Source organism: Dendrobates tinctorius, unplaced genomic scaffold (genome assembly GCF_039654945.1).
Source record: "Dendrobates tinctorius isolate UK_male_01 unplaced genomic scaffold, ASM3965494v1 ptg000095l, whole genome shotgun sequence".
Taxonomy (NCBI): domain Eukaryota; kingdom Metazoa; phylum Chordata; class Amphibia; order Anura; family Dendrobatidae; genus Dendrobates; species Dendrobates tinctorius.
In genome coordinates, this window is record NW_027361763.1 from 16695166 (window position 1) to 16718001 (window position 22836).

Here is a 22836-nt window from a genome sequence, read left to right on the forward strand (position 1 = left end):
ATCAGCATAAAGGTGGTACTGGAAGTTATGGGACTTTATGAGTTGTCCCAGGCCAAGTGTATAGATTGAGAAGAGTAGGGGTCCTAGAACAGAGCCTTGGGGGACTCCAACAGAGAGATGGTGGGATGAGGGATGAAGAAGTAGTGTGGGAGTGGGAGATGCTGAATGTGCGGTTGGAAAGGTATGAGGAGATCCAGGATAGGGTGAGGTCTTTGATGCCAAAGGAGGAGAGGATCTGTAGTAGGAGGCAGTGGTCAACTGTGTCGAAAGCATAGGACAGGTCTATAAGGAGGAGCATAGAGTATTGTCTGTCAATTTTAAATGTAATATCAAATGATATATTTATCCAAACATGTATCGAATCGATCTATGGGCAGCAGGGTGGCTCAGCGGTTAGCACCTGGGTTCAAATCCCACCAAGGACAACATCTGTTAGGAGGTTGTATGTTCTCCCCGCGTTTGGTGGGATTCCTCCGGGTTCTCGAGTTTCCACCCACACTCCAAAGACTGACAGGGAATCTAGATTGTGATCCCAAAATGTCAAAGTGGCATGTTTTTACCTTGAAGACATATCGGCAGGAGAGATAATGGAAACGTCTGATTGCGAGACCATCCATCCTCCTTCTTTTATAGCAACTTCCGTATCTCCCATAGACTGTCATGGGGTGTGCTCCTGCATAACCACCTTTACTCAGATCCCCTGTATTTGGGATCATTGGGGGTTCTGGCAGTTGAATCCCATGTATCGTACATTTATGGTATCTCTACTAGTAAGACATCAGGGAATATTTATCAAGTTCAATGTGCCAGACAAAATTTGCGTAAACAAAAAAAAATCTGTCGTTCGTGACTTATGCCATGTGTACTATATTTTGGATGTGTTTAAGACACTTTTTACCATTTGTCCAACTAGTTTACGTGGCCAAGCTAAAAAGGAGATCTGACTAGAGGGGAAAGAAGACGACATGCGGCACAATGTGCCAAAATTGTGGCTCACATTTTTGGCACAAAGTAAGCCAAATAATAAGTGGCAGAAACTTAGACATAGGGTTTATGGAGATATGTGTCATCATGGTCAGATCACGGATCGCAACACATGGACTGGTTGCGGGTCCCCTGACCGGAACCTAGAATTATATGAAGCTGAGTCCCATGGCAGGTCCGTGTAACATGGTCAGATCATGGATCGCAACACATGGACTGGTCGCGGGTCCCCTGACCGGAACGTAGAATTATATGAAGCTGAGTCTCATGGCAGGTCCATGCAACATGGTCAGATCATGGATTGCAACACATGGACTGGTCGCGGGTCACATGACCGGGACGTAGAATTATATGAGGCTGAGTCCCAAGACAGGTTCGTGCAACATGGCCAGATGATGGATCGCAACACATGGACTGGTCATGGGTCCCCTGACCAGAATGTAGAATTATATGAATCTGAGTCCCATGGCAGGTCCATGCAACATTGTCAGATCATGGATCGCAGCGCATGGACTGGTCGCGGGTCACCTGACCCGGATGTAGAACTATATGAGGCTGAGTCTCATGACAGGTCCGTGCAACATGGCCAGATGATGGATCGCAACACATAGACTGGTCATGGGTCCCCTGACCTGTACGTAGAATTATATGAGGCTGAGTCCCATGGCAGGTCCGTGCAACATGGTCAGATCATGGATCACAACACATGGACTGGTCGCGGGTCCCCTGACCGGGATGTAGAATTATATGAGGCTGAGTCCCATGACAGGTCCGTGCAACATGGCCAGATGATGGATCAAAACACATGGACTGGTCGCGGGTCCCCAGACCGGAACGTAGAATTATATGAAGCGGAGTCCCATGGCAGGTTCATGCATTGCAGTCCATTATCTGACCATGTTGCACGGACGTCTCCATGATCCCTAGGACAGTCTTAAAATTAGACACTGATAAATATGCTGTAATTTAGGACTGTCTAAGTAATTAGACAGTTTTGTTAGCTGTGCCCCATTATCTACAGAAATGTCCTTGGTTCGTCGTTCCCTTTCCCAAGCAATCCACAATGTAGATCGGATGATACGTTGCGATTGTGGCATCTCTCCCGCAGCCAAAGGGACAATCCCTCATTGGCACGTGACATCTATGAAGGTTGACTTTGCAGCAATACCTGGTGCCTAACGGTCCCTACGTGTTGCTTATTTTGTCCCCCCTGAGCTGCGGCTCATTGTTTCGCCTCCAGTGGGGTTGTGCCGCCCTCCCGTGCGCGGTACATCTACGTATCGATTGTTATTATCGCCCCCCAGTACAGATTATAGCCCCAGTATTGTCCAGCTGGACTCAGATAAGTATATCTATAAGTCCAGGACTGTAATCAGTCCCCGAGGACTCCCTCGTTGGAGGTGTAGCGACCTGGATCGGTGGAGCCGGAGGTGCCCGGGCCCTTATCTTGCATTTTATTATTTGCTTCATATATTACGCTTGCATTTAGTCTGCATTTGCAAACTTGAGGTCAAACCGGCGAAGAATATTTTATGTCTTGGAGAGATTGCCAAGGGCTGCGAGTGCTCAATAATTAAATGTATATCACCTTATTAAATTTTTAGCTGTTTGTGTTCTTTTAACGCAGACTGGCAGCAAACAGAGGCGCCGGCCCGTGTAACACTGCAAATGTGTTGTGGGCTTATATCGTCTACTGCCACTTTGTGTGCTCGCAGGAGCTGAAGAAGTAGGTTGGAAGCCCTGGAGAAAGTGGCTCTAAAAGGGAACTGAACATCCGGTTTCCTACTGTTCCAGAAATCAGAAAATTTATCTTTAAGCATTTGCTGGCAATTGTGTGTGGGCACCATATGGCAGTTATTTACATGCTGCGTGGAGGTATTACTTGGCATTCCATAGTAGTATTATATAGACTTGATATGGTAATTTCATTTAATGTACTATTATGGAGGCACTGTAGGGTGTTGGGTGGTATTATTTATATACTTTGCCATTGTATAGTAGTATTATTTGGGCACAATATTGCAGTTATAGTTGAGCTTTTGATGGCAGAATTATGTGGCCACTACATGGTACTATTATTAACATACTGGGTGGAGGAATTACTTGGTATCGCATAGCTGTATTATCCTGCAACAGTGCCATGACAGGCACTATATGGCTGTATTATTTATCTATTGTGTGTAGCTATCACTTGGAATTGTATAATAGTATTATTTGGACATAATAAGGCAGTTTTAATTAAAAAATTATTGGGAGTATTCTATGAACAGTATATGCGGACACTATATGGTTGTATTATTTATATACTGCATTCTGCAGTAGTTGTATAGCAGTTTTATTTGCACACTAAGGCAATTCTATTTAAACATTTATTAGCTGTATTATATGGTATCTGTGTGGTTGTATTATTTATATATTGTATGTAGGTAATATTTGGCATTGCATAGTAGTTTTATTTGGACACTGTAAGGCAGGTGTATGTAAACAGGTGTTGGCAGTATTATATGGTCACTGTATGGTTGTATTATTTATATATTGGCACTGTGTAATAGTTGTATAGTAGTTTTTTTGGACACTTTAAAGCAGTTCTACCGAAGCATTTGTTGGCAGTATTTTTATGGTCACTGTATGGTTGTATTATTTATATACTGGCATTGTGTAGTAGTATTATTTGGACACTATAAGGCAGTTCTAGCTAAGCATTTGTTGGCAGTATTTGTGAGCCCTATATGGTTGTATTATATACTGTATGGTGACATTATTTGAGCAGTGAGTGGCGGTATTGTCTGGGAATTTTGTGGCTATATAAGCATTTATTTATGTATTTTATATGGATAATGTGACAGTAGCATTAATTATCACCCAGGGCCCATTTTCTGTCCTCTCCCATGGCAGTATATTTTGCCCCTGTGATCACTTCTCCGCTTTCTCTCCATAAGCCATAGGGTAGGGGATTTGGAGCTCAGCCTCGATGGTAGGTGCATTCTCAGCCAATTCCTCCCGTCTGCGGGAACGCTGTGCCTCCTGCTCGCCGCGCCTGTAATTCTACATTTCTGATAACCACATCAAAGTATGCAAATGTGGAAATGGGAAATCTGCTTTTCCGAAAATATAAAATTGGGCAGATGAATCTTCCAGGAGATTATTCTTCATCTTGAAGGTATAAAACAAAGAATGTGATTACCTCTTTTTAATCCTTCCTCCAATATTGTGCCACTGATACAAGTTATGAAAGTCCTTCGTCAGCCGGCAATTTCAGGGGGAGGATTGGGAATTTTTTTTTTGCAAGCTGGTCCGGGTGATAATAACTCGCTACATGTCCTGGAAGCGGCTCATCAGCTGCAAATGTCGCCTGGTACAAAGCCGCCTCTTCTCGTCGATCGCCCGGCTCCTATAGTGGAGTCATCTGCGCGCAGGTCTTTTATCAGCCCCATAAAAGGTTTTATTTTATGTGCGTGCCCCACAATCATACTGTATGTAATCACGTGTCCAAAGGAGCGAAGGAAATGCAGACAGGAAGCTGATGGCTGTCATATCAGCTTTGATTAGAAAAAAAAAAGCGAAAAAAAATGAAATTAGGCTTTTTTGCTTTAAATGTATTTGTGGCTAAAAAAAAAATTCTATTGGGTTTAAATTAATTAGAAATGTCACACCATTTGATTTTTACAGGCTCTCTGTATCACTGGACATTCAACTTTCATGTGCTCTATGGTCATAAATCAGCTGAAAAAGAGAAACAAACTCTCCATTATACAATGAATCAGCTCACTGATAGTTTCTCAGTTGGCTCATGCTTCAGACTGCAATCAACAGTGCAACACCGACTATAGAAGAAAAACAGAGCAAAATTTTTCATGGAACTCAATTGCAAAAATCCTTTTAAGTCCAATATACATTCACTTACATAAAAATTCAAAGGTGACTTACGATACCATCACTAAAAGCATGGTTTGGAGTGGTTTGGGGTAAATGAAGAAGACTCCAGAGCTGTGACTGCTGTGTGCCTCAGGCCTGTAGTCTCCTATTACAGATAGGATAGGGGGGAGGCTCCTGCTGCAGCCAGTAGTCTCCTATTACTGACAGGGCAAGATAGAGACTCCTGCTGCAGCCAGTAGCCTCCTAGTACAGACAAGGAAAAGGAGAGGCTCCTGCTGCAGCCAATAGTCTCCTATTACAGACAGGACAGGGGGAGGCTCCTGCTGCAGCCAGTAGTTTCCTATTACAGACAGGACAGGGGGAGGATCCTGCTGCAGCCAGTAGTCTCCTATCTATTACAGGCAGGGCAGGGGGAGGCTCCTGCTGCAGCCAGTAATCTCCTATTACAGGCAGGGCAATGAGAGGCTCCTGCTGCAGCCAGTAATCTCCTATTAGAGACAGGACAGGGGGAGGCTCCTGCTGCAGCCAGTAATCTCCTATTACAGGCAGGGCAGGGGGAGGCTCCTGCTGCAGCCAGTAATCTCCTATTACAGACAGGACAGGGGGAGGCTCCTGCTGTGGCCAGTAGCCTCCTATTACTGACAGGACAGGGGGAGGATCCTGCTGCAGCCAGTAGTCTCCTATTACAGACAGGACAGGGGGAGGCTCCTGCTGCAGCCAGTAATCTCCTATTACAGACAGGACAGGGGGAGGCTCCTGCTGTGGCCAGTAGCCTCCTATTACTGACAGGACAGGGGGAGGATCCTGCTGCAGCCAGTAGTCTCCTATCTATTACAGGCAGGGCAGGGGGAGGCTCCTGCTGCAGCCAGTAGGCTCCTATTACAGGCAGGACAGGGGGAGGATCCTGCTGCAGCCAGTAGTCTCCTATTACAGGCAGGACAGGGAGAGGATCCTGCTGCAGCCAGTAGCCTCCTATCCTATTACTGACAGGACAGGGAGAGGCTCCTGCTGCATTTAGTAGTCTCCTATTACAAACAGTACAGGGGGAGGCTCCTGCTGCGACCAGTAGACTCCTATTACAGACAGTATAGGGAGAGGCTCCTGCTGCAGCCAGTAGTCTCCTATTACAGACAGTACAGGGGAGGCTCCTGCTGCAGCCAGTAGTCTCTTACTACAGAGCGGACAGGGGGAGGCTCCTGCTGCAGCCAGTAGCCTCCTATTACTGACAGAACAGGGAGATGCTCCTGCAGCAGCCAGTAGTCTCCTACTACAGACAGGGAGAGGCTCTGATAGGCTCCTGCTGCAGCCAGTAGTCTCCTAGTACAAACAGGGAAAGAGAGAGGCTCCTGCTGCAGCCAGTAGTCTCCTATTACAGGCAGGACAGGAGGAGGATCCTGCTGCAGCCAGTAGTCTCCTATTACAGGCAGGGCAGGGGGAGGCTCCTGCTGCAGCCAGTAGTCTCCTATTACAGACAGGGCAGTGATAGGCTCCTGCTGCAGCCAGTAATCTCCTATTACAGACAGGATAGGGGGAGGCTCCTGCTGCAGCCAGTAGCCTCCTATTACTGACAGGACAGGGGGAGGCTCCTGCTGCAGCCAGTAGCTTCCTATTACTGACAGGACAGGGAGAGGCTCCTGCTGCAGCCAGTAGTCTCCTATTACAGACAGGACAGGGGGGGCTCCTGCTGCGACCAGTAGACTCCTATTACAGACAGGACAGGGGGAGGCTCCTGCTGCAGCCAGTAATCTCCTATTACAGACAGGACAGGGGGAGGCTCCTGCTGTGGCCAGTAGCCTCCTATTACTGACAGGACAGGGGGAGGATCCTGCTGCAGCCAGTAGTCTCCTATCTATTACAGGCAGGGCAGGGGGAGGCTCCTGCTGCAGCCAGTAGGCTCCTATTACAGGCAGGACAGGGGGAGGATCCTGCTGCAGCCAGTAGTCTCCTATTACAGGCAGGACAGGGAGAGGATCCTGCTGCAGCCAGTAGCCTCCTATCCTATTACTGACAGGACAGGGAGAGGCTCCTGCTGCATTTAGTAGTCTCCTATTACAAACAGTACAGGGGGAGGCTCCTGCTGCGACCAGTAGACTCCTATTACAGACAGTATAGGGAGAGGCTCCTGCTGCAGCCAGTAGTCTCCTATTACAGACAGTACAGGGGAGGCTCCTGCTGCAGCCAGTAGTCTCTTACTACAGAGCGGACAGGGGGAGGCTCCTGCTGCAGCCAGTAGCCTCCTATTACTGACAGAACAGGGAGATGCTCCTGCAGCAGCCAGTAGTCTCCTACTACAGACAGGGAGAGGCTCTGATAGGCTCCTGCTGCAGCCAGTAGTCTCCTAGTACAGACAGGGAAAGAGAGAGGCTCCTGCTGCAGCCAGTAGTCTCCTATTACAGGCAGGACAGGAGGAGGATCCTGCTGCAGCCAGTAGTCTCCTATTACAGGCAGGGCAGGGGGAGGCTCCTGCTGCAGCCAGTAGTCTCCTATTACAGACAGGGCAGTGATAGGCTCCTGCTGCAGCCAGTAATCTCCTATTACAGACAGGATAGGGGGAGGCTCCTGCTGCAGCCAGTAGCCTCCTATTACTGACAGGACAGGGGGAGGCTCCTGCTGCAGCCAGTAGCTTCCTATTACTGACAGGACAGGGAGAGGCTCCTGCTGCAGCCAGTAGTCTCCTATTACAGACAGGACAGGGGGGGCTCCTGCTGCGACCAGTAGACTCCTATTACAGACAGTATAGGGAGAGGCTCCTGCTGCAGCCAGTAGTCTCCTATTACAGACAGTACAGGGGAGGCTCCTGCTGCAGCCAGTAGTCTCTTACTACAGAGCGGACAGGGGGAGGATCCTGCTGCAGCCAGTAGTCTCCTATTACAGGCAGGACAGGGGGAGGATCCTGCTGCAGCCAGTAGTCTCCTATTACAGACAGGGCAGTGGGAGGCTCCTGCTGCAGCCAGTAGTCTCCTATTACAGACAGGGCAGTGAGAGGCTCCTGCTGCAGCCAGTAATCTCCTATTACAGACAGGACAGGGGGAGGCTTCTGCTGCAGCCAGTAATCTCCTATTACAGACAGGACAGGGGGAGGCTCCTGCTGCGGCCAGTAGCCTCCTATTACTGACAGGACAGGGAGAGGCTCCTGCTGCAGCCAGTAATCTCCTATTACAGACAGGACAGGGGGAGGCTCCTGCTGCGGCCAGTAGCCTCCTATTACTGACAGGACAGGGAGAGGCTCCTGCTGCAGCCAGTAGTCTCTTATTACAGACAGGACAAGGGGGCTCCTGCTGCAGCCAGTAGCCTCCTATTACTGACAGGACAGGGAGAGGCTCCTGCTGCATTTAGTATTCTCCTATTACAAACAGTACAGGGGGAGGCTCCTGCTGCGACCAGTAGACTCCTATTACAGACAGTATAGGGAGAGGCTCCTGCTGCAGCCAGTAGTCTCCTATTACAGACAGTACAGGGGAGGCTCCTGCTGCAGCCAGTAGTCTCTTACTACAGAGCGGACAGGGGGAGGCTCCTGCTGCAGCCAGTAGCCTCCTATTACTGACAGAACAGGGAGAGACTCCTGCAGCAGCCAGTAGCCTCCTACTACAGACAGGGAGAGGCTCTGATAGGCTCCTGCTGCAGCCGGTAGTCTCCTAGTACAGACAGGGAAAGAGAGAGGCTCCTGCTGCAGCCAGTAGTCTCCTATTACAGGCAGGACAGGAGGAGGATCCTGCTGCAGCCAGTAGTCTCCTATTACAGGCAGGGCAGGGGGAGGCTCCTGCTGCAGCCAGTAGTCTCCTATTACAGACAGGGCAGTGAGAGGCTCCTGCTGCAGCCAGTAATCTCCTATTACAGACAGGACAGGGGGAGGCTCCTGCTGCAGCCAGTAGCCTCCTATTACTGACAGGACAGGGGGAGGCTCCTGCTGCAGCCAGTAGCCTCCTATTACTGACAGGACAGAGAGAGGCTCCTGCTGCAGCCAGTAGTCTCCTATTACAGACAGGACAGGGGGGCTCCTGCTGTGACCAGTAGACTCCTATTACAGACAGTATAGGGAGAGGCTCCTGCTGCAGCCAGTAGTCTCCTATTACAGACAGTACAGGGGAGGCTCCTGCTGCAGCCAGTAGTCTCTTACTACAGAGCGGACAGGGGGAGGCTCCTGCTGCAGCCGGTAGCCTCCTATTACTGACAGAACAGGGAGAGGCTCCTGCAGCAGCCAGTAGTCTCCTACTACAGACAGGGAGAGGCTCTGATAGGCTCCTGCTGCAGCCAGTAGTCTCCTAGTACAGACAGGGAAAGAGAGAGGCTCCTGCTGCAGCCAGTAGTCTCCTATTACTGACAGGAAAGGGGGAGGCTCCTGCTGCAGCCTGTAGTCTCCTATTACAGACAGGACAGGGAGAGGCTCCTGCTGCAGCCAGTAGCCTCCTATTACAGACAGGACAGGGAGAGGCTCCTGCTGCAGCCAGTAGAGAGGCTCCTGCTACAGCCAGTAGTCTCCTATTACAGGCAGGACAGGGGGAGGCTCCTGCTGCAGCCAGTAGCCTCCTATTACTGACAGGACAGGGAGAGGCTCCTGCTGCAGCCAGTAGTCTCCTATTACAGGCAGGACAGGGGGAGGCTCCTGCTGCAGCCAGTAGTCTCCTGTTACAGACAGGACAGGGAGAGGCTCCTGCTGCAGCCATTAGCCTCCTATTACTGACAGGACAGGGAGAGGCTCCGAGAGGCTCCTGCTGCAGCCAGTAGCCTCCTATTACAGGAAGGACAGGGGGAGGCTCCTGATGCAGCCAATAGCCTCCTATTACTGACAGGACAGGGAGAGGCTCCTGCTGCAGCCAGTAGCCTCCTATTACAGGCAGGACAGGGGGAGGCTCCTGATGCAGCCAATAGCCTCCTATTACTGACAGGACAGGGAGAGGCTCCTGCTGCAGCCAGTAATCTCCTATTACTGACCAGACAGGGGGTGGCTCCTGCTGCAGCCAGTAGTCTCCTACTACAGACAGGGAGAGGCTCTGATAGGCTCCTTCTGCAGCCAGTAGCCTCCTATTACAGGCAGGACAGGGGGCGGCTCTTGCTGCAGCCAATTGTCTAACAGCCAGACACAGGATTTTGAGAAGGTGGAGGATGTTCCTTCTGTGCTGTAAGATGAAGAATGAAATAGTAATTAGGGGAAATATGTAACCTGGAATCTGCATTTTTTTAGCTACTCTCTGCATCCTCCTAGATAAAACGTGCTATAGAAAGATAATAAATAGAGAGATATAATATATGAATAGATATATAATAGACAGATAAATAGATGAAAGATAATGGAAAATGGATAGATAAATAGATATATAATAGCTAAATAGATAATAGATAAATAGTAGATGATAGATAGTTAATAAGATAATAATAGATAGATAGATAGATAGATAGATAGATAGATAGATAGATAGATAGATAGATATGTGACAGATAACAGTCTCTCGTGTGATTTCTGACATTGCACCACATGGATGAAGCTGTGGAGTCGTTGCAGTTTTCTATATTCATTCCATCGAGTCTGATTCAGCAGATCCTCGTTATAGATTTCTAGGAAACTGAACACCGTCCTTTCTGCTGAGAATCACCGGACTCTTAATCGTTGCTGTTTGTAAATTTAAATGCCATCTTTATGGATTATGCAGAAAATTCTTGCAACAACCACAGCCGAATATGAAGAGGATTTAGATCGCTGTGAGCGAACCCCAACTGTAAATGTATATGTCTAGTTTCGCTGTAATTGTACTGATCGAAGTAAAGAAACAAAAATCAAAAAAGCTATTGCTTCATTGTGTCTTCACTGGAAATTTGTCTTCCCGTTTTACAGTTATTATTATAATATTATTATTATTATTATTATTATTTATTATTATAGGGCCATTTATTCCATGGCGCTTTACATGTGAGGAGGGGTATACATAATACATACAAGTACAGTAATCTTAATACAATACAAGTCATGACTGGTCCAGGAGGAGAGAGGACCCTGCCCGCGAGGGCTCACAATCTACAAGGGATGGGTGAGGATACAGTAGGCGAGGGTGGAGCTCATCTTGCAGCAGTTTGGTGGATGGGTGGTTACTGCAGGTTATAGGCTTGTCGGAAGAGGTAGGTCTTCAGGTTCTTTTTGAAGGTTTCCTTGGTAGGCGAGAGTCTGCAATGTTGTGGTAGAGAGTTCCAGAGTAAGGGGGATGCGAGGGAGAAATCTTGTATGCGATTGTGGGAAGAGGAGACAAGAGGGGAGTACAGGAGGAGATCTTGTGAGGATCGGAGGTTGCGTGCAGGTAAGTACCGGGAGACGAGGTCACAGATGTATGGAGGAGACAGGTTGTGGATGGCTTTGTATATCATGGTTAGGGTTTTGAACTGGAGTCTTTGGGTAATGGGAAGCCAGTGCAGGGATTGAAAGAGGGGAGACGTCGGGGAATAGCGGGGGGACAGGTGGATTAGTTGGGCAGCAGAGTTTAGAATAGATTGGAAGGGTGCGAGAGTGTTAAAGGGGAGGCCACAGAGCAGGAGGTTGCAGTAGTCAAGGCGGGAGATGATGAGGGCATGGACTAGGGTTTTTGCAGTTTCTTGGTTGAGGAATGTACGGATCCGTGAAATATTTTTGAGTTGAAGTCGGCAGGAAATGGAAAGGGCTTGGATATGTGATTTGAAAGAGAGATCAATGTCAAGGATAACCCCGAGGCAGCGAGCTTGTGGGCCTGGAGAGAGTGGGCAGCCATTTACTTTAATGGACAGGTTCGTTGGGGGGCTCTGCAGTTCACTGATTGGTAAAGTGAACGGCGTTGTTCAAAAACAAGTCCTCAATCGGCTATGTGGATGTAAAAATAAGGAAGGTTTGGGGAGAAAGGGAGGAAAAGGAAAGGCACAAAAACTGAAAATTACTTAAAATTACCATTTTCTCATTTTTTTAGGTTTAGCGTCCCTGTATAATGATTTTTTAGTACATTAGGATAGCACTGTTACAGATTTCGTCTTTCAGCTGAAACATCGACACTTGGACATTATGGAAGAACGAGATGGTTTACTTGGAACATGGTTGGGCAACCGTGACCTAAATCATCACAACATGGAAGAACACGGTGAAACAAGGCAGGGAGGTCGCAATACTGTCTACAGCACAGCCTACAGCTATAGATAGGCCCTATAAGTCCCTACACTGTATAAGCCTGCAGCTACTGTATACTCCAACAAGGACAGTATTGTGTGATTGTTTGGGGGTTCAACTCTCGGAGCAACACAAGTGACAGAACACAGTTACTACAGAACTTACAGATCATTTGTGGATAGAATTTAAAAAAAAATCCCTTTAAGGCTTAAGGTAAATCTAGAAGCAGATCCAATGTAGCAGGTTTACATACATCAGTCCAATACGTCCCATATTTCCAAGGACTGCCCTAAGCTGTCCCCACCCACAATTGGGTTTTTCCTACTCGGGATTTGGAAGTTCCTCACCGGAGCAGGTGGGCAGGATTTAAATTGCTGACACCAATAATGTCAAAGAGCAAATTTTGCCATGGTTATTGTATGGGAGAATCATTTTTGGAGCCACTATATGTACGGCACTATTTTAGAGTCCGCTATGTATGTATAGATTTATTTCTGGAGCAAAACTGTGCTGGAAAATGATTCGGATTCATCTAAGTGTTTATAGCAGTTTATTTCTGGCGTAAATCACTTTGAAATATCGCACAACAAAAATTGTGCAAAAATGTTGTGCATTTAGTTTGGTGCAGTGTGTACGGCACTATACTGTATATGAGGACTGTGTGTTTAACACTATGTTTGGGTGATATAATTTTGGGGGGATACTATGTGTATGACACGATTTTGGACTGCGTTTGTCACTGTTTTTGAGACACTATGTTTAGCCTTATTGCCGGGAATACCGTATGTTTGGCACTATTTTTAATGGCAGTGTGTACGGCACTATTTATGAGGATAGTTTACAGCACTTTTTAGGGAGTGTGCTTTGCCCTGTTTTTGGTAACACTGTATGTTAGTTATTATTTTTAAGGACAGTGATTGCTTGTCTATTACGGCATACGGGGATACTATGTACATGGCACTGCTTTTAGGGTCTGTGTTTGCCACTATTTTGTATGTGTGCCAGTATTTTTGCATACTGTGTATTTGGCATTATTTTTGGGATGCTTTTGCCGCTTTGTTAAGGACTGTGTGCACAACACTCTTCTTGTGGATTGTGCCTTTAATGATGTATTTTGGATACTGTATCTACAGCACAGAGGATCCTTGTTTTACAGCACTAATTTTTGGGGACTATGGACCACTTATTACATTTGCGCCTTTTGTTTGTCTAGTTTGTGGCGTTTTACCACCAGTTACACTCTGCACCTTTTCTGAAGCCAATTTCATACGTGCTTGCCTATTGTTGAGCATGAACAATTTAAGGTTTTCGGACGTTTTGGACTTTTTGAAAAAAAAATTCTAAATTTCTCACTAATGTTCTTCCGTTTTCATTTTCTTACCTTTGTGTCACAAAAAAAGTTAAAGGCAAAATTTAAGACAATTTTTGACTTTGCAAAATTCATGATCCGCGGGCGCCATTATGAGCCTATGAACATCTATTCCTGTAAAAATCAGCCGAAAAAATGGGAGCTGCTCTACAATAAAAGATTTGTATTGAGAGGTGAAGAGAGGTCATCGGAAACTGACGCCGAAGACCTTTGCTTTTGCCCATTGATCACACGACGGTGAAATTGTACACCGCTCGCGCCGGGAACAGCTGGGGCAGGGTAATTTTAGGAAGAATCTGCAGAAGGGCAGTCAATGCCGGCAGCAGGTAATACGCCCGTCCTCCCAGCTCTGACATGTTGACTAAGAGGAATCATAAACCGGGAGCTAAACTATATGGAGCATAGAGAGGAGGCGAGCGGCGCGGCGGCCATGCCTGAAAGTCACATTTGTGGGAAGCTGAGATGTGACTCCAATATCAGACAGAGGCTTATACGTCGGCAGAGGAGAATCGCGGTTTGTGGTTATTCAGCGAGGAGGCTATAGATAACTCAGCGAGGTGATCCGGCTGCCAGTACTCGCTGACAGACATCGCTGCCAAAATCACAGCTCAAGGGCTGCGCATACAGGGCCGTGTGGGCACGTGGGGGCGTCTGGAGGCCTAAAGATACTGGTCACTTCCATATCACTGACCCCATGAGTCCAGGCTGCAGCCTCCATAAAGATGGCAAATGCCCAACAGCTACCCCATCCTGTGACCTCTGCTCTGTATGACTCTGTGACCTCTGCCCTGTATGGCTCTATTACCTCTGCTCTGTATGACTCTGTTACCTCTGCCCTGTATGGCTGTTACCTCTGCTCTGTATGACTCTGTTACCTCTGCCCTGTATGGCTGTTACCTCTGCTCTGTATGATTCTGTTACCTCTGCCCTGTATAGCTCTGTTACCTCTGCCCAGTATGGCTCTGTTACCTCTGCCCAGTATGGCTCTGTTACCTCTGCCCTATATGGCTCTGTTACCTCTGCCCTGTTTTGCTCTGTTACCTCTGCCCTGTATGACTGTTTCCTCTGCCCTGTATGGCTGTTACCTCTGCTCTGTATGACTCTGTTACCTCTGCCCTGTATGGCTCTGTTACCTCTGCCCTGTATGGCTCTGTTACCTCTGCCCTGTATGGCTCTGTTACCTCTGCCCTGTATGACTGTTTCCTCTGCCCTGTATGGCTGTTACCTCTGCCCTGTATGACTCTGTTACCTCTGCCCTGTATGGCTCTGTTACCTCTGTCCTGTATGACTCTGTTACCTCTGCCCTGTATGGCTCTGTTACCTCTGCCCTGTATGACTCTGTTACCTCTGCCCTGTATGGCTCAGTTACCTCTGCTCTGTATGACTCTGTTACCTCTGCCCTGTTTTGTTCTGTTACCTCTGCCCTGTGTGGCTCTGTTACCTCTGCCCTGTATGACTGTTTCCTCTGCCCTGTATGGCTGTTACCTCTGCCCTGTATGACTCTGTTACCTCTGCCCTGTATGGCTCTGTTACCTCTGTCCTGTATGGCTCTGTTACCTCTGCCCTGTATGGCTCTGTTACCTCTCCCCTGTATGACTCTGTTACCTCTGCCCTGTATGGCTCAGTTACCTCTGCTCTGTATGACTCTTTTACCTCTGCCCTGTATGACTCTGTTACCTCTGCCCTGTATGGCTCAGTTACCTCTGCTCTGTATGACTCTGTTACCTCTGCCCTGTATGACTCTGTTACCTCTGCCCTGTATGGCTCTGTTACCTCTGCCCTGTATGGCTCTGTTACCCCTGCCCTGTATGGCTCTGTTACCTCTGCCCTGTATGACTCTGTTACCTGTGCCCTGGTATGGCTCTTACCTCTGCCCTGTATGACTCTGTTACCTCTCCCCTGTATGACTCTGTTACCTCTGCCCTGTATGACTGTTTCCTCTGCCCTGTATGGCTGTTACCTCTGCCCTGTATGACTCTGTTACCTCTGCCCTGTATGGCTCTGTTACCTCTGTCCTGTATGACTCTGTTACCTCTGCCCTGTATGGCTCTGTTACCTCTGCCCTGTATGACTCTGTTACCTCTGCCCTGTATGGCTCAGTTACCTCTGCTCTGTATGACTCTGTTACCTCTGCCCTGTTTTGTTCTGTTACCTCTGCCCTGTGTGGCTCTGTTACCTCTGCCCTGTATGACTGTTTCCTCTGCCCTGTATGGCTGTTACCTCTGCCCTGTATGACTCTGTTACCTCTGCCCTGTATGGCTCTGTTACCTCTGTCCTGTATGGCTCTGTTACCTCTGCCCTGTATGGCTCTGTTACCTCTCCCCTGTATGACTCTGTTACCTCTGCCCTGTATGGCTCAGTTACCTCTGCTCTGTATGACTCTTTTACCTCTGCCCTGTATGACTCTGTTACCTCTGCCCTGTATGGCTCAGTTACCTCTGCTCTGTATGACTCTGTTACCTCTGCCCTGTATGACTCTGTTACCTCTGCCCTGTATGGCTCTGTTACCTCTGCCCTGTATGGCTCTGTTACCCCTGCCCTGTATGGCTCTGTTACCTCTGCCCTGTATGACTCTGTTACCTGTGCCCTGGTATGGCTCTTACCTCTGCCCTGTATGACTCTGTTACCTCTCCCCTGTATGACTCTGTTACCTCTGCTCTGTATGACTCTGTTACCTCTGCCCTGTATGACTTTGTTACCTCTGCCCTGTATGGCTCTGTTACCTCTGCCCTGTATGGATTGGTTATCTCTGCCCTGTATGACTCTGTTACCTCTGCCCTGTATGGCTCTGTTACCTCTGCCCTGTATGGCTCTGTTACCTCTGCTCTCTATGACTCTGTTACCTCTGCCCTGTTTAGCTCTGTTACCTCTTCCCTGTATGACTCTGTTACCCTTGCCCTGTATGGCTCTATTACCTCTGCCCTGTATGGCTCTATTACCTCTGCCCTGTTTTGCTCTGTTACCTCTGCCCTGTATGGCTGTTACCTCTGCTCTGTATGACTCTGTTACCTCTGCCCTGTATGGCTCTGTTACCTCTGCCCTGTATGGCTCTGTTACCTCTGCCCTGTATGGCTCTATTACCTCTGCACTGTTTTGCTCTGTTACCTCTGCCCTGTGTGGCTCTGTTACCTCTGCCCTGTATGACTGTTTCCTCTGCCCTGTATGGCTGTTACCTCTGCCCTGTATGGCTCTGTTACCTCTGCCCTGTATGGCTCTGTTACCTCTGCCCTGTATGACTCTGTTACCTCTGCCCTGTATGGCTCTGTTACCTCTGCTCTGTATGACTCTGTTACCTCTGCCCTGTATGACTCTGTTACCTCTGCCCTGTATGGCTCTGTTACCTCTGCTCTGTATGACTCTGTTACCTCTGCCCTTTATGACTCTGTGACCTCTGCCCTGTATGGCTCTGTTATCTCTGCCCTGTATGACTGTGTTACCTCTGCTCTGTATGCCTCTGTTACCTCTGTCCTGTATGGCTCTATTACCTCTGCCCTGTATGGCTCTGTTACCTCTGCCCTGTATGACTGTTACCTCTGCCCTGGTATGGCTCTGTTACCTCTGCCCTGTATGGCTCTGTTACCTCTGCCCTTTATGACTCTGTGACCTCTGCCCTGTATGGCTCTGTTACCTCTCCCCTGTATGACTGTGTTACCTCTGCTCTGTATGCCTCTGTTACCTCTGTCCTGTATGGCTCTATTACCTCTGCCCTGTATGGCTCTGTTACCTCTGCCCTGTATGACTGTTACCTCTGCCCTGGTATGGCTCTGTTACCTCTGCCCTGTATGGCTCTGTTACCTCTCCTCTGTATGACTCTGTTACCTCTGCCCTATATGGCTCTGTTACCTCTGCTCTGTATGACTCTGTTACCTCTGCCCTGTAAAGCTCTGTTACCTCTGCCCTGTATGACTATGTGACTTCTGCCCTGTATGGCTTGGTTATCTCTGCCCTGTATGACTCTGTTACCTCTGCCCTCTATGGCTCTGTTACCTCTGCCCTGTATGGCTCTGTTACCTCTGCTCTGTATGACTCTGTTACCTCTGCCCTGTATGGCTCTATTACCTCTGCCCTGTATGGCTCTATTACCTCCACCCTGTTTTGCTCTGTTACCTCTGCCCTGTGTGGCTCTGTTACCTCTGCCCTGTATGACTGTTTCCTCTGCCCTGTATGGCTGTTACCTCTGCTCTGTATGACTCTGTTACCTCTGCCCTGTATGGCTCTGTTACCTCTGCCCTGTATAGCTCTGTTACCCCTGCTCTGTATGACTCTGTGACCTCTGCCCTGTATGACTCTGTTACCTCTGCTCTGTATGACTGTTACCTCTGCCCTGTATGGCTCTGTTACCTCTGCCCTGTATGACTCTGTGACCTCTGCCCTGTATGGCTCTGTTACCTCTGCCCTGTATGACTCTGTTACCTCTGCCCTATATGGCTCTGTTACCTCTGCCCTGTATGACTCTGTGACCTCTGCCCTGTATGACTCTGTTACCTCTGCCCTGTATGGCTCTGTTACCTCTGCTCTGTATGACTCTGTTACCTCTGCCCTTTATGACTCTGTGACCTCTGCCCTGTATGGCTCTGTTATCTCTGCCCTGTATGGCTCTGTTACCTCTCCCCTGTATGACTGTGTTACCTCTGCTCTGTATGCCTCTGTTACCTCTGTCCTGTATGGCTCTATTACCTCTGCCCTGTATGGCTCTGTTACCTCTGCCCTGTATGACTGTTACCTCTGCCCTGGTATGGCTCTGTTACCTCTGCCCTGTATGGCTCTGTTACCTCTCCTCTGTATGACTCTGTTACCTCTGCCCTATATGGCTCTGTTACCTCTGCTCTGTATGACTCTGTTACCTCTGCCCTGTAAAGCTCTGTTACCTCTGCCCTGTATGACTATGTGACTTCTGCCCTGTATGGCTTGGTTATCTCTGCCCTGTATGACTCTGTTACCTCTGCCCTCTATGGCTCTGTTACCTCTGCCCTGTATGGCTCTGTTACCTCTGCTCTGTATGACTCTGTTACCTCTGCCCTGTATGGCTCTATTACCTCTGCCCTGTATGGCTCTATTACCTCCACCCTGTTTTGCTCTGTTACCTCTGCCCTGTGTGGCTCTGTTACCTCTGCCCTGTATGACTGTTTCCTCTGCCCTGTATGGCTGTTACCTCTGCTCTGTATGACTCTGTTACCTCTGCCCTGTATGGCTCTGTTACCTCTGCCCTGTATAGCTCTGTTACCCCTGCTCTGTATGACTCTGTGACCTCTGCCCTGTATGACTCTGTTACCTCTGCTCTGTATGACTGTTACCTCTGCCCTGTATGGCTCTGTTACCTCTGCCCTGTATGACTCTGTGACCTCTGCCCTGTATGGCTCTGTTACCTCTGCCCTGTATGACTCTGTTACCTCTGCCCTGTATGGCTCTATTACCTGTGCCCTGTATGACTCTGTTACCTCTGCCCTGTATGACTCTTACCTCTGCCCTGTATGGCTCTGTTACCTCTGCCCTGTATGACTATGTGACCTCTGCCCTGTATGGCTCTGTTATCTCTGCCCTGTATGGCTCTGTTACCTCTCCCCTGTATGGCTTTGTTACCTTTGTTCCCCTGCCACTGTTTTTCTGGATTTCCCTTATTGTGATTCTTTCTTTTGCTGTTGGTTTTCTGTAATAATCTACAATCACTCCGTTAACAATCCTCTCCACTCTTTCTCTAACCAATCACAGCCCTGTGTGTTCCCCATACATGACTACAAAACTTCTCTAAAGCTTCCCCTTTTTTCTGGATTTAACTCACTTTCCTTCATTCTTTGCTTTCCTGTAGTAAATCGTCCACAATCGCTCCCTTACCAATCCTCTCCATCCTTCATCTTTCTCTGTTCCCCATGCATTCCTACAAAACTTCTCTCAAGCTGCCCCTAATTTCCTGGATTTCACTTCCTCACTTCAAACAGCCCCCATCATTTTTTTGGCCGGAGCTTTGATACGCGTTGCATTTTGTTTCCCGCTTTATGAGGCGCGTCACTAGAGGTGGGAGGCAAAGTATAAATTCCTGTGTTCTGTTTCGTCTTCACAGTCGCAAAATTCAACACGCGACTGAACAAACATTTCTCATCTATACTTTTTTTTTTTAAGAAGTGAAGAAAAAAAACCTTGTTTCTTCGACTGTCCGGTCCACGTCCCGGTTTTAATTAATCGCCATAAATGTAAATGTCTGATTTTATGGAGTACGTCTGCGCCCCGTGCTGAGTATTTCAGTCTTGCGGCTCATTGTACTTCTGACCCGCTGCGCGCGCTTCTGTATAACCCTGCGGTGCCGAACGACAAAGGTATATACATTTCTGCTGCATTTTATCCTTTAGAGCGCTGGAACCGTATGTTTAGCTCCATACAATACCTGAATGTGCTGCTGGGTTGCAAATAGCACATTGTCTCGTAGCATAAAGACCGCGCTCTTGTTTTTCTCCCTTTTTTTTGCAAAAAAAAATGATTTTTTTTTTGTATCTCTGATGACTATAATTACACTGCTTCAATCCCCATTATTAGCTCACTGTCCCTTTGGAAAAAAAAAAAAAAGAAAAAAAATGCAATAAAATTTTTTTTTTAGCTTTACAAAATATTATTCTTTTTTTTATTTTTTACAGCTTCAAGCAGCGGCCAAAGGAGCAACCGAAGAAAAACGGCCTCCGAAGTCTCAGCGAGCAACAGACAAAAGACAAAAGGTTTTTTTTCTTTATGGATCTTATTTAATGAATTGTATCTTTTTAAGAAAAAAACAATTGCAATTGTTCGAAATGAATAGGGAAATCAATGTCTTGCATCTGGGAGGCGACGCGCGCTCTGTACTTGTAGGGAGGGGAAGAAAAATTAGTATTTACAATGATGGTTAAGAGTTTTCCATGGAAGGACGCGGTGAATAGAAAATATAATGACTTCTTTCTGCAAACCTATTATCTCTGTAGTGCATTAGGGTGTAATCTCTGCAACATGTGTCATGAAAGGAGGCCCCGACGCGCGCTGCGCGACAATCTATAGGTTTATCATTATGCCGCGCTACTTTCCATCTGGCTGCTGTCAAGAGACTCCCGGACCGTCCGCTCTCCATCCTCGTCCGTCTCCCATGACATTTATAATAGCGCCGTCCCTGGCCGGGTAAACAGGCGAGTTACTAATTCAGCAAGGAAACCTGGAAAGCGAAGATAAGCGGCCACCTTTCCAGATAAAGATATAGGTTTCAGCCCATATGCATTCAATTAATAAAAAAAAATAACATTTAAAAAAATATATTTATCAAATCTTCAAAATGTGTTAATCAACAGGAATAATTTTGAAGGTGCAAATAAAGATTTGCTGTGAGGACACCTGTCTGGCAGAGAATACATTAATCTGATTTTTTTTTTTTTTTGTATTTTTTTTTTTTTTTTTAGCATTTTGTATTTAGCTTTGGCAATGTGCATAAATTTGCAGCATAAAAAAGGTTAACACTGATTCATAAGGAGATTGAGGATGCAGAATGGAGTTCTCCGGAGCAGCGCTCGCTGAGTGGGTTGCCAGAAGTGAATTTTGGGGAAGGTATTTTTAAGGGTGGCCTGAGGGTCTGTATTGCGCTCGTGGAGACATGCATATGGAAGATTCCCTCTCGCCTCTGTGTAGTGTATATATTTTTACAAATTATCGTTAAAAGGTTATTTAATGTCAGACTCACACCAGAGCCTCCGTATATGCTGGAAAGCACAGTGGGATCTCAGATTAATCGCATAACGGATACCAGGCATGTAGTGTAGTACAATGCAAATGTGAACAGACCCTAACATCTGTGTATATACCAGGTGGGTTTGCAGTTGCCAACAAGCAATTAATCAATGACCAGAGGGAGTTCCAGCACCCATAATGCTGGCAGAATGCAAATGGCAAGTTGTGGGGCAAGAGGGGGCTGCAAGATGATGCCTTTCTACAGACTTTGTGTAAATGGGCAGATTCCACTTTAAAGGACTGTTATCCTTCATGTGGTCTTTGGACCCCCCAGGCCCCAAGTGCGAATGCTGCCTCCCACCCTCCAGCACTGTTCTTATACTATATCTACAGATCGTCTCATGTAATTCTCGCAGTAACGCCGGCTCTTGTTCTCACACCGACCATTGTTCTTTAATCGGTACAAATAGACCAATGATGAATAAGAGGACCGGCCATGGCAATATTGTGCGGCCACGTAGATGACTCGTCTCTGCCTGACCTAGGGAAGACCTTCCCGTATTGTGCTGGAGCACGTCGTTCCTGTCGGATCAATACTCTGCATTCGGTGCTCCTTTTATAGCTTATTTGCTGGCAGCTAGTGAGGATGATGGCTGGGATGCAATACATTACTTAGGAAGGATCCCTGGGCTTCAAAGGAGGATGCAATTGTATTCACACCGGCGATTCTGTGTTCTGTTCTGCGCCGGCTTTTATTCCATAGACAGAACATAGAAACTAAAGAATATTCAGAGCTGAAAGGAGGATATGGGTGACAGTGCACACTGACACAGGGAGCCGTTCATCACTAAGGGGGCCGAGTACAAAGGGGGCACCAACCAACAGCACTGCCCCATATATAGAGTGGAGAAAAACACTATTTCTGCCCCAGCTACAACTAACGGCCTAAAGCCCCGCCTAAGGAACGGCGGCGTCACGGGAGGTGAGTGTAAGCTTTATTATTTTATGGGGGACAAGCGAGAGGTATGACAAGAACATGTCCAAGTAGCGGACAACTTCTTAATGATTGGTGCTTTACATGCTGCTGCGAGAGGGGAAGGGAGAGCTGCTTTGTTTAATGGCTGGACACAGAACAGTTTACAGAATTGCTTCAGAAACTTCACCTTCTGAAATCTGGGGAGATGAAAATGAAAAACTGTGTAAGTTACCTTCTTAATATTATTAATTACTATGCATCAAAGTGTATAGCATTATTTCACCTTATGATTATAGAAGTAATTCGGAGAATAAAGTTATAAAGAAATGGTCTTAAGACCGTCAGCGGCCAATCTTTCTGCCCTTAGTGTGAAATAACAGAAAAGTTGTCCTTAGCTATTCGCCGAACTGATAACAAGGTAACATTAATGCAAAAATTAGGAAGAATATGCCTAAAGTCATCAGACACAAACATTCCCGCATCTGAAGGTCATGTCATGCTAATAAGGCTGGTTATGGCTGCGTGCAGGCGGCAAGAACTCGGCTGCAAGTTACTATCTGTATTTCATCCACAAAGCCCGAAAGCCTCACAGTTTACAGCGCGTGTAAGAAGTAGATATGTTACGGGGTAAGTGATGTGTCCCTCTAAGGAAAAAGCACTCTATGTTCGCACTTAAGAGCCAGGTCTATTATGTCGTGTGTTATCATATAGCGCATACGTGATTGGTGGATATATGTAAAGTGAATGGCCACTTTATTAGAGACCCCCATTTAGTAGAGCACTGGACCTCCTTTGGTCTTCACATCTGCTTTCATGATGACATAGGGTGCACTTGAAGTT

The 22836-nt window shown here is 47.4% G+C and overlaps 1 protein-coding gene across 2 annotated transcripts in view; it reads left to right on the forward strand.

Annotated features, from left to right (window-relative positions):
- Positions 1–22836, forward strand: part of GFRA4 (GDNF family receptor alpha 4) — a 575713-nt gene that overhangs the window by 408580 nt on the left and 144297 nt on the right. The window contains exon 2 of one of the 2 annotated variants that reach the window (XM_073586751.1): positions 19973–20050. The exons of the other annotated variant lie outside the window; for it this stretch is intronic. Coding sequence (XP_073442852.1) covers positions 19973–20050 — 78 coding nt within the window. The remainder of the gene's footprint in view (positions 1–19972; positions 20051–22836) is intronic. 2 annotated transcript variants of the gene reach the window in all.